The 13,480-nt window shown below is 36.8% G+C and overlaps 1 protein-coding gene across 1 annotated transcript; it reads left to right on the forward strand.

Annotated features, from left to right (window-relative positions):
* Positions 1-8,145: 8,145 nt before the first annotated feature.
* On the forward strand, positions 8,146-9,537 carry LOC123320997. Its single transcript, XM_044908498.1, has one exon. It carries the CDS (start codon positions 8,146-8,148, stop codon positions 9,535-9,537), a length of 1,392 nt encoding a protein of 463 aa, XP_044764433.1.
* The last annotated feature ends 3,943 nt before the right edge of the window (positions 9,538-13,480 follow it).

Here is a 13,480-nt window from a genome sequence, read left to right on the forward strand (position 1 = left end):
GCATTTCATTGATACCAATCGATTCCAATCCAAACAATTTTCAGATGAAAACTAACATCCTGGTCTCAAAACGAAACAATCCTTTTGTTTGTTTTAAGATTCATGACATATAAGTCCACCGTAACAAGAAAGTAAACATAATATTAAAAAAAAAGGCAAAATAGATACTCACTCATCCATCATTGCTATATCGGTAAATTTCACTAGTAATCACAAACTGACACGAATACTCTTAATAATCACAAGAAGTAGGTAAAAAGCTATAGTCGAAACTCGAAGGTACCCTTCAAACTGATGCTGATATTTGTCCAAGTAATATTATATAGAGTTTGTCGAACATGCGCAGGCGTAATCTATTCGGAAGACGAAATGAGGTAAAGACGCCATTTTGTTCAATTCAATTTGTAACTTCTTGATTTACTGAAAGCCGTATGATTTACCACCATATAGAGGAAGGTTGATGGCTATTGAAATGAATTCATTATGTAGAAGCTGAAGAGTTTCTAGACACCCACACAGGAGGAATTACGAGTTTTTTTTTCTTCAAAAATATTCAAATCAAGGCCCGTTTGTATGTAATAAAATGAGATTTGTATATTTGAATGGAAATCCTTGTATAATTGGTACATTTCTATCATTTACCCATTCTGTCCAATAATTTCTACTACAAATTTTTCACCATCAATCATAAGTGGACTTACGTTGAACAAACGATCTATAATATTAATAATACGTTTTTGCAATTTGGGGGTGCTGGGTGCCGCTCAGAAAATGCACCGAAAAAAGTTCTTTTTCCATATTTTTCAAACGGTGCCTGGACAAATGGAAAAAAAAGGTGGACAACATGGACCTACGATGGACAAACGACCTGAAATATTTGTTTCGAAATTCGCATTTGGGGTTGCCAGCTTCACATAACTGACTGATGCGACTCTTTAATATTTGCTTTCCGCGGAAAGTGAATAGCAGCATTGAGTATTGGAAATTACTACTTTCCAAAAGTCAATGCTTCTGGAAAGTAATACTTTCGAAACGCTAGTAGGATAATGAATTTTTGACCTGCTAAATGAAGGAATATTGCCTACATTAGGACATGAATATGACTACTATCCATAAACAATTAACTTTATAGGGATTAAGATAAGGGCGGCAGGTAACAACTGCACCCCTTTCAGATAGGTCAGTTGTAAGAAATATTTGAAAACCAATTCCGGGAATGAATAGAACTTCTATGGGGTCAAATACCTAGGTAATTTTTCGGAGAAGGGAAAGTGAACATAATGAAATGGTTGGTAATTGATAATACACTGTACTGGTTTCTGGTTGAAATTTGTAATAGTCTTCATTATGATATAGTGCTTTTCTGAGAGTTTTATATGATAAAACTACTTCTTTGCAGTTATAGCAAATAGGGCGTTCCTGAACATTGTGAATCGATGCAGGGTATTATTTATTGCCGATTTCAATCTTAAATCTTCTTCAGGGTTCTAAAATGAATTACAAGATTTTTATTTCCCCTACACAATTCCAGAACATGTAATGAGACATAACATCCGCACAATAAACAATCATATGAATATCTGTATACTACAGTGCACAAAAAGAAATTTTTGATCGAACAGTGAGAAAAACATTAAATATAATTCAGCTCAGCATACATGTACTTGATTCAACATTAAAAGAGGAGAAAAAAACAATTATTACGGTGTTTTTGTGGTTTCATAGTCAGAACATGCAAGATATGAAATGAACAATACAACTTGGACACCATCAAACGAGAACTGAACAATAGAGATTGATAATTCAAGGAAAAAATTGCTCTTATCATACAAATGCTATAAAATAGTAGTAATAATGAATACTGCTTTGATCTACACAAATGACAATGACATTCAGCTCGTTCAAGTTATTTCTTCTTTCATTTTGTTGATGAGATAGTAATAGGCAGTATTCAAACCTTCAATGTCTGTTTTTTTGTTAATGGATTTTACCATTTATTATTTATCACTCACAGACATTAATGCCACTTCTTAATGAAGAGGATGACGAAAAATATCCTTCTCTTGGGAGACCCAAAAAGTGTTGCCATTTGAGAATTTTATTTCAGGGTGTACGAATGCGAAAAATTACCACAGGATTTTCTATGAAGGTCAAAGTAGAATAAGTTACATAAAATTCATATTTCTATTTTTCATTTGATTCGTCCTCTACATTTTATTATTATGTGTAATGTAATTATTATTATTATTTATTTATTTATTTCATCACAGTAAGGTATTATACAAACAGGTATTACTACCCAACAAAGCACCAACTAAAGCGCCAAACTACAATTTCCATACATTAATCTAATTCTAACCTAACAAATATAAAATTATTTCATGATTACTACTTTGAAACAATAACTGCAGCAATGTGAAAAATAAAAGTATCCTGATTGAAAAAACTCATAGAACAATCGAAAGCAAAAACGAAACTAAAGATCAGACTGAGCCCGAAGAAACCCTTTTTTTAAATTCCTTTTGACAGTTGCTTGAGAAACCTGGAACACATCGAAAGTGAGAGCGTTGAAGGATGCCAATATTCTGCAAACTGGGAAATTTTGCGTGAGGTTTATTCTCCTGAAAGGTGCAATGGAGATTTCTCTACTTCTCGTTCCCCTCCTCGGGACCCTGAACATAACTAACTACAATAAGCTAGGCACCGAAAGAGAGTTGGTTAACACTCTATGAAACAGGCCCAAATCACTCATTTAAAAGTTATGTTTTGGTTTGTTACAGCATTGAAATCTCAATATTAAGAAATCAATAATTTATCCTGTGTATGACATCAGATTACGCCAAAGAAACTATTTCTTTATATTCATCGCATTTGAGTTGATAGAAATAACCAAATTTAGGGAAGAAGAAGTATTTTTTAACTGTTAGTGAACGATTATTAATCAGAAAAAAATTTAATTAAGAATAAATTATTCGATATCACTATATACATAGTATTGTTGATAGTTAAGAAATCAAATATTATTGTTATTGTAATATATTATACCTACAATTAATAAGATTTTTTAGTATCGAATAAATAATATAATAATTTGAAATATATTACTCTAACTGTAAAAAGTCATTTCTCAAAATTACCTTTAAAATATATTAATTTAAATCTTATATAATGTTTCATAACTGTTACCCATCATTTTAATGGTTCATAAGATATTTGCTGCTAAATAAAAATCTAATGTAGTACGAACAAAATATATTCATATTCATAAATAATGGACAAAACAAAAACATACATAATAACTGAAAATATATATGTATATTAAATAAAAAAATTAAAAAGTTCAGTCAAACAACATTATATTTTTATATTTCCCAATGCATTCAAATATTTATGTACAGGTTTATAAACAATTAATATAATAATGCAGAGAAGTACAGAACAAAATTAGAAGAAGAACTTTCAAGGGTAGATGTAGTCAACTATAACTGGAGGCTGGAAGATTTGTGGGTCGACTTCAAGACAAAAGTATTGGCAACAGCTAAGGAGGTTTGTGGAAGTGTAAGAGTCAAAGGAAAAAGGAAATATACTTCTTGGTGGAGTGGGGACATTAAAAAAGAGATAAAATGCAAGAAGAACAGATGGAAAGAATACTTAAGAGAAAGAACTGAGGAAAGTTATATGAGGTACAAGGAAAAAAGAAAAATAGTTAAAGAAATGATCAAGAGCAACAAGGAAAAGAACTGGACTGAGTTTTGGAATAAAATGGAAAAATATGCTAATGAGAACAAAAAATTGTTCTATAGAATGTTAAAAAATACGAGAAAGAAAAAGGGATTAGAACAAATAACCATAAGAAACAAACAAAAGGAATTACTGACAAGTGAGAAGGAAATCATGGGAAGATGGAGAGAGTATTTTATAGAACTCTTGGAGGGAAACGATGGATATGTCATGCCTGAGGAAGCTGTCGGAAAGGATGCTCGAACAAACACTGATGAAGACCATATAAGTATAGAGGAAATTAACGAAGCATTAAATAAGTTGAAAAGTGGAAAATCAGCTGGATATGATCTGATAGCACCAGAGATGATGAAAAATATGGGGAATATCGGTAGAGAAATTTTTAGAGTGATCTGTCAGAAAGCGTGGAACGAGAAAGAAATACCGGAGGACTGGAGGAGGGCTTTGATTGTTCCTATCTATAAGAGCGGAGATAAAAAAGAATGTAGTAATTACAGAGGGATAACATCAATGAATACTGCGTTGAAGGTGTATGAATCTATACTCGAACAGCGACTGAGAGCACATGAAGAGAAATCCCTAGACGAGGCACAAAGCGGGTTCATTAAAGGAAGAAGTACTCAAGATCATATATTCACAATTAAGCAGATAATTGAGAAAGTAAGGAAAAACAAAAGGACTGCCTATTTTGTGTTTATAGATTTGGTCAAGGCTTTCGATAAGGTCAGAAGAAAGAAGCTGTGGGAAATACTAAGGAAGCGTGGTGTTGACTCAGGAATGTTGCAGTCGATCCAGAGTATTTACAAGAGAAATGTTAACTTTGTCATAAGGCAAAACATGAGATCAGCAGAATTTGTAACAAGGGATGGACTGAGGCAGGGGGAAACACTAAGCCCTCTGCTGTTGATAATATTCTTGGATGAAATTATAAAAGAATGCAAGGAAAATATGTCTAAATTGTTTGTAGGACACTGGAGGATGGAGAGGATAGAGATATCAGAATGTGCGTTTGTAGATGATGTGGTGCTGATGTCGGGAAGTAAGAGGGGAATACAGAAAAATGTGGATATCTGGTATGAAACATTGAAGAAGTATGGAATGGAAATCAATAGAAAGAAGACAAAAATAATGAGAGTTTCAGAGGAGGAGGATGAAGTTTTGGCGGTATGTGCTGGGGTGAGTTCACGCTATTCGAGGAAATGCGTGCTCTTAGGGTGATTGTTTAACTACGCCGCCACAAAGTGAGGGTGGAAATAGAGGGAGAGCTGATACAGCAGGTAGAACAGTTCATCTACTTGGGGGTCAGTATTGATAGGAGGGGAAATTAGGAAGGAGAGTTGAATGATAGAATAGAAAAGACCAGCAAACTTTACCACGCCATGAATAAGAACTTCATCAGGAAAAGAGAAATAGCCGAGAAAACTAAGATGATGGTGTACAAGACAGTTATTAGACCAGTGCTAACATATGGATGCGAAACCTGGACAACAACCCTGAGAGAGAAGAGTCGATTACAGGCTATGGAGATGAAAATTTTGAGGGGAATAAAGGGGGTGACCAGGAGAGACAGGTGGAGGAATGAAGAAGTCAGAAGTCAGTTGAGGGTGGAATCACTGAATGATTATATCGGGGAGAGACAGTTGGGTTGGTGGGGACATTTACAACGGATGGGAATAAATAGACAAGTAAGACGCATTTGGGAGGCAAAAGTGGAGACGAAACCTAGAAGAGGAAGACCACATCTAACATGGATGGATAGCGTTAAAAAAGAGGTGAACCGGAGAAGAAAAAGTGTGGAAGAGGCCAAAGTGCTAACAGTAGACAGAAAACAATGGAAGGAATTCATTAAGAGTGTTTATTCAATTAATAATTGAAGAATTGAATTACATATACCGATTGTGAAATTGTAATGCAAGGATAACCCATACACCGAAAGGTAATTTGGGATAATGATTATATATATATATATATATATATATATATATATATATATATATATATATATATATATATATATATATATATATATATATATATATATATATATATATATATATATATATATATATATATATATATATATATATATATATATATATATATATATATATACCTGAGTCAACCGGTGTTAAGGGTTAGCACCCCTTCCACCGTGAAACCCTTTCGCTTACGACAAAATTAACGAAGCCTCGGATACCGCCCCCAGCGTCGAGGTTGCGCTGAGGGGAAGATTGATACAACCCCTAGCAGATGTAGGTGAAGCAAGTGGCGCCTCTTTGCGAAACGGAACCACAAGGCCAAGTACGTCGAGGACATCCACACAGGGTAACAGCTTGGATGTGTCGAGTAGAGGTTCAATAGAGCCTACACAAAACAATCCCGCTTCAACCCGTGCACGTAGGCAGCATTGGACTAGAACAATGAACTTAAGTCTCATCAATGCATATTACAAAGTTACCGAAGGAGAAACACAGACAAAAAAGTACGCGGAGAAACTGGTGGAACTCTGGACAGAAAACTACCCAGACAAAATATTTACCGGCAAACATTTGGTCGCACAGGTCAAGAACATAAAGACGAGAAAGCTTCTCTCCCCAGACGAACTCGAGATGATAAAGGCGGAATCGATCAGAAAATCACCAGTCAAAGCAATCAACAACATAAGAAGGAGCATCCACCGAAGAAGCCTGAACCTACAACAAGACAGCTCACAACAACAACAAAACAGCTCACAACAACAGCAAGAAAGTAACACACAACAGGAAGGAACCAATATACAATCACAGCACGAACGAATCGAAGATGATGAGACAACCCTGGAGATACTCACTATGTTCCAGGCAGCTGACCTTGAATGGAATGGAGTTGAGATAACTAGACGACCCAGAATAACCAAACTGACCAACAGTAAAGATACCACCACAATGATGAAAGCCATTGATGAAGCCCTTGACAGAACATTCAGCAACTCGACTAACTTGGAAGACTTGTGCCACAAGGTATACTGTGCAGCCACCGTAGCCAACATGATCCAACCAACGAAGACGACGAACCCCAAAATAACGCACCAACAACGAAACAACAAGCCCCCATGGGAGGAGAGAATCGAAAAAAAGATCACGAACATCCGACGAGAGATAGGAGTCATACACAGCTACCTGAACACCACGAAACCATCCAAAAAACTTGAGAAGAAAGTACAGAAGTACGCAGATAGGAGAAAACTGAAGAAAAGTGATGACAAATACCACCAACACCTGAAAGTACACATGGAGACCATGAAGCAGAAGATCGCAGCTTTGGGGAGCCGAATGCGAAGATACCATAAGAGAACTCAGAGACACCGGGAAAATAACCTTTTCACGAATAACCAGAAAGAGTTCTTCAGGAGCCTCGATGAACAACAAAAACATCCCGAAGATATCCCTCCGAAACCAACAGAGATGCAAGAGTACTGGTCGAATATATGGTCACGAAGCGAAGTGCACAATAAGGATGCACCGTGGATAAAAACTCTAATCGAAGAACAAACTGATCTAGAAGAAATGGCACCAATAACAATAACTACAGAAGACGTCAATAACACTATCCGCAGAATGAAAAACTGGACCACCCCGGGCGTTGACAACATACATAACTATTGGTGGAAGTCCCTCAAGTCAACACATAAAGTGTTGGCCAGACTTTTTCAAGAGTCGCTGCAAAGTCCGGAGAGCATCCCAAAATATTTCACCCAAGGTGCGACCTGCATGCTTCCCAAAACAGAAAAATTGTCTGACCCCAAGAACTACAGACCAATCACGTGTCTTCCATCAGCGTACAAGATTTTAACATCTACAATAGGTTTCAAAATAGTCACACACTTAAAGAACAACAAACTACTAGCCTGGGAACAGAATGGCTGCAACAAAAACGGCAGAGGAGCTAAGGAACTTCTTGTTATAGACAATGCGATCACGAAACAGGCAAGGAAAAGGTTGAAAAACCTATCCATGGCTTGGATAGACTACCGCAAGGCTTTCGATTCCGTCCCTCACACCTGGCTACTCCAAGTGCTTCAAATATATAAAATCAACCCTCGAGCAATCCAACTACTGAAACACCTTATGACCACGTGGCGCACAAAGCTGACAGTTAAACACGAAACCTTGTCCTACCAAACTGGTGAGATCAGGATAGCAAGAGGGATTTTTCAGGGTGACAGCTTCAGTCCCTCATGGTTCTGTGCAGCCATGAACCCCATCAGTAGTATGCTGAACAGATCAGCATACGGTTACGCCATTGATAGTAACACTATCCTTTCACATTTGTTCTTACGTGGACGACTTAAAGCTCTTCGCCAGAGGACGAAAACAGTTGGAGGGAGAACTAGAGCTGGTAAGGAAGTTTAGCGGCGATATCGGTATGTCGTTGGGGTTGGAGAAATATGCAGTTGTGGAAGTCAAGAGAGGAAAGCTGGTTAGACAACAAAACATCAAACTGGGAGATGGTCGGGAAATAAGAAGTTTAGGAGTTGAGGACAGCTACAAATACTTGGGCATCCAACAAACTTATGAAATACGTCAGCAAGAAAATAAACGTGAAACCGAAAGTGAACTCCTCAGAAGAACGCGGAAAATACTCGGGACACAGCTGTCGGCAAAGAACATTATAACGGCAATCAACATGTGGGCCGTACCAGCGTTCACTTATACCGCTGGTGTGCTGTCATGGTCAAAAACAGATTTACAAAGAATTGACCAAAAGATTAGAACAACACTCACCAAACATGGCTTGCTCCACCCTAATTCAGCCGTGGAAAGAATATACCTACCTCGAAAAACGGGCGGACGTGGATTGAGCAGTCTTGAAGATACCTGTCAGAGAGAAGAGAGGAACATTATAGACTATTTTCGCAAGAGAAATAACCCTGTACACCAATGGGTGGCTACTTACCAGCAAACATCCAATAGAGCAGGAACATCGCCACCGGTAGAACCTGAAATGGAAAATAGGTTAGAAAGGCTAAAACAGAGCTGGCAGTCTAAATCACTTCATGGCAGATTCTATGCCAGCCTGCAACAGGAAGAAGTGGACAGAACAAAATCACATACTTACCTCATGCAAGGCTATTTATACCCACAAACCGGAGGAACATTAATGGCGATTCAAGACCAGGTAGTGCCAACTAGAGTGTACGCGAAACACATAATGAAATTGCAGGTTGAAACAACTAAATGCCGCCTCTGCAACATTGCTGAAGAAACAATTCAGCATCTCTCTTCAGGATGCTCACAAATAGCTGGTACAAAATACCTGGCCCGGCATAACGATATGGGGAAGGTAGTGCACCAACTTATATGTCTCCGAGAAGAACTACTACCGCACTTCACCCCTCACCACTTGTATAGCCCACAGGCGGTACTAGAGAATGACCAAACGAAGATCTACTGGGATCTGACCGTGGTGACTGACAGGGGTGCGGAACACAACAGGCCAGACATGTTGGTGTGGAATAAGACCAAGAAAACCGCACATATCATCGATTTTTCGGTGCCCCTGGATAACAACTTGTCGAAGGCATATGGGGAGAAGATCACCAAATATAACGTTCTCGCTCGTCAGATCAGAGACATGTGGAAGTTGAAGTCGGTCACAATACTTCCCTTGATCATAAGCGCCAATGGGCTGGTCCACCGAAAAAGTTCCGCACATATAGAAGAACTTAACCTGCCTCCAAACACCATAGCATGGATGCAGAAGGCCGTAATACTGGGAACGGTTGGCATAATCCGACAGGTTATATATCCTTATTAGTAACTAGCAAGGTTGCCCTTGGCTCACGGGTCCGGGTAACCTGGTGAATCCCACAACTGTGTGAAATTAAAAAAAAAAAAAAAAAAATTTATATATATATATATATATATATATTTATGTCTAATGGCAGTTTCGGGGACACGAAAAACTTGGTTTATTTTATCGCATACATAGCTCCGGAACAAAATATATATCTTATGTATACTGGAAATTTTTTTATATATATTATAGTTATAGAAAAATTTCGAATTTATTATGTAGCGGTAGTTTTGAGGACTACCACTATCTAGGTTCTCACTTGCGTAGGGTTGATTTTCTGAGCATACATCACTTTCTTTGATGATATATAGATTATGTATACGAAGAATTCTACAAAATATCACCTTTTTCGAAAAGTAAATTTTTTGAGAAATGGCATTTTTGGGGACAGTGCCACAGTATGGTCAAGTTAACCAAAGTATTGCTGAAACAGCAAAAACAATACAACACAATTTCGGAAAAAGTAGTTTGATTCACGTGAACATTTTTTTTATATTATACTGTAAGGGTTTTGAGTCAGAAAGAAGTATCAGTAACAACACTTGAAAGGATTGAAAATTCAACTTTTCGAACAATGTATATATGTTTTTTTTTTGTTTCAAATATTCAAAGCACCATATTAATTCAATCTATATAATACTAGTAATTTATTGAAGTGGGAGAAATTGATTCGCACAATAACCAAGCGGAATACCACCAAACTTTGCTATAGGATTTGTGGGATGAACACAAGAAAATGTCCTTAGGATGTTTCAGAGGCAGGATGTTCAAGGGATCAACTTCCTCTCAGATTATAAAAACCGTCATCACTAAAAAACTCTTCTTCTTCTTCTACGTGCGTTGCCCCATCGGGCTGAACTGGGGCCTAATGACTCATTGTTCATCTGCTTGTAGTTAGAGAGACTGACACCCTGAGACACGCTGACAAAAATTCCACAAGTCAACAGAGAGGAGTCCCTCGCACCATAGGAATAGTGGGTGTTGTTTCCTAGGTGTGTCATTCTTTATTCGTCAAGGTCGCTGCAGGTGAAGAGAATATGTTCTACACTGTCTACAGTTTCATTCGTGCTCCTGCACCAGCGGCACAGGAACAAGCGGTTAGTCCCATTGTTCCAGTCACCAGACTTAGCTGTTTCCTCTCCAGTGCCAGTAGTTTTTTGACCTCAGACATAGGTGATGGTCTCTCAATGAGAAGCCTCGACTGCCTGAGACCACTTCCCTTGCTCCATTCAGAGGAAAATTTCTAGCCTTCTATTAAAGGAGTTCTTGGCAGAGAGCGGGCCCCCCGCTTAGTAAGTATGTCTGCCTTCTCGTTTCCCGGAAGCCTCGCGTGCGCCGGACACCAAATAACTTTCACAACGTCACATTTTTTTTCGATGAGAATTCATTTATATACAGGGTGTCCGGGGAGTAACTGTACATACTCATACCAGAGATAGAGTGGGACTATCTGATTACGGATTGACTATAAAAAATTAATTTCTGGATTTCCCTAGAAAGCTACAGGTTGATTCTCCAACTTCATGGAAATACTTAGACCATCATAAAATCCAAACTTATTGACGGATATTATTGAAACTTAGGAGGTTCTTGACACATGCTAAGGTTGAGTTAGAAAGATATCAATTATTCCATTATTCCAGGGCCGGACTCATTAATCTCCATTTAAAGTGTTCAGGGTAAAAAAAAAACACTCTGTATTTCGAATTACAAATAATTGATCACCTTTTTTGAAAGAAGCTAAATTATGCTTCAATTTTTGGTACCGCTCAAAGTTGTCACATCAACAATTATTTCTTTATGAATTTTTCAATTTGGATAAAATTCGAAAATTGCAATTTTTTACATGAACAGAACATACACATTTTGTGCAGGTCGAAAATAAATAATAAATTTTCTTAGAAAAGTCACTGAAGGTGAAAAAGACTATAATAATTTGTTGATATACTGGGTGGCCACCCCAGACGCGGATTTCACTTTGAGGGAGTAAATGAAGGTATTTTGAAAAAAAAAAATTGGTGATGTGTATAGGGTATACAGAAGCATAGTACAAAATTATTCTTATGTATACTGGGTGTTCGACAACAATGATATAGACCAAAGTTACACTTCTTCCAGTGAAGAGAACAGCTGATGAACAGAATAATCAACTGTTGCGATATTTTAAGAAGAAATGGTGATATGATTCGAAAGGCTGTATCCAATTTGAAAATTCGGCAAGAGTTCATTTCGAACCACTTTTGAAATATCGTTGACTCAGCAATTCATTCGTTCCTATTTTTATTTTTATTAGGTGCTCTTTACTGTATTTCAGTTTTTTTCATTTATTATTGTTTCGTTATTGAAGTACTTATTAAAGCTCTGAACTTTTTTGTAAATTTTCTACTAATACATTCGCATTTTATATTCAAACATGACATTTTCAGTTCTCTTCATGTTGAAAAATTCAAATTTTCGAACTTTATCCAAATTCAAAAATTCATACAAAACTTATTCTTGATGTGACAACTTTGAGTGATACCAAGAATTGAAGCATAATTTAGCTTCTTCCTAAAAAACGAATCAATTATTTGTCATTTGAAATACAAAGTGTTTTTTTTTTGCCCTGAACACTTTAGATGAATATTAATGAGTCCGGCCCTGCAATAATGAAATAATTGATATCTTTCTGACTTGACCTTAGCATGTTTCAATAACCTCGCAAGTTTCAATAATATCCGTCAATAAGTTTGGATTTTATGATGGTCTAAGTATTTCCATGAAGTGGGAAAATCACCCTGTAGTTTTCTAGGGAAATCCAGAAATTAATTTTTTATAGTCAATCCGTAACCAGCTAGTCCAACTCTATCTCTGGTAAGAGTATGTACAGTTATTCCCCTGACACCCTGTATATGCCAGTTTAGGGTTAACTCCAAATATTTTCGTATATTTGACTCCTTACTCCCATGCCATTTTACTCCACTTCAATTCTTGCTGAAGAAAATGCCATTATTAGCAAAATCAGATCTTAATTGAAAAATCTGAATGCAATTAGTCCCATATAACTCAATGAATAATTGAACTTTTTATCAATAAGATCTTACAGCGGATTATAAGACTTTGCTTTAAAAAGTTTTTGATGTTGGGAAGAGTACATATCTATAGTCGCATATGTATTTTTTGTAATTAACTAATCTATATTGAATGTTAGCTTACATTGAATTAAATACCTTCGAACATATTCGTCTTCGAAGAGCCCAAGCAGTCTGAAATGGAAAGGCTCTATCGTTTTGCTCAACTATGTTCTTTTATACACCCTTTCTCTTCTGGCTTTCAGAATAAATAATTAATGAAACCGAACAACATCGATACCATGAGGCTCAAAATGACGCTGTCACACCAAATGTATTGTGTGTATATCGTTCTTCTATTTTCCTTAACATAGCAAGATTCTTCGGAAACTGAAGTCCACTGGATTCAAATCCATCACAAATACGCCGTGGTTACCTTACTGGGCATAATTCAAATTGATTCAAAAAAGGGTGTTGGCGATGGCTTTATAAATGTCTTTTTGGCGCATTTATTTATATTCCTTGGACTCGCCATAAACTTGTATTTGTCATTGTACTCATACAGGGCCGGGACGATTTCAGACCATTTTGGAAGTGATGGAATTTTATGGGTCTTGGTGAGACTAAATAGCTCTGTTACTTGTCCTGAATTTTTCCCGATAGCTGCCTATATAAAGGTTGTCTATGATTCTCTATAGGTAGAATAGTAGAAAAACAAAGACAAATTCGGGAAAAATTTATAGAATCTTTTTCGAAGTACTTGAGAAGAGCTTTCAAATTAACTCTATCAAAAATGAATTGAGCAAATATTGACGGAGCTATAACATTCAAAACTTCAATATCGTTATTTTTCA

The sequence above is a fragment of the Coccinella septempunctata genome, chromosome 9 (assembly GCF_907165205.1).
Source record: "Coccinella septempunctata chromosome 9, icCocSept1.1, whole genome shotgun sequence".
Lineage (NCBI taxonomy): Eukaryota > Metazoa > Arthropoda > Insecta > Coleoptera > Coccinellidae > Coccinella > Coccinella septempunctata.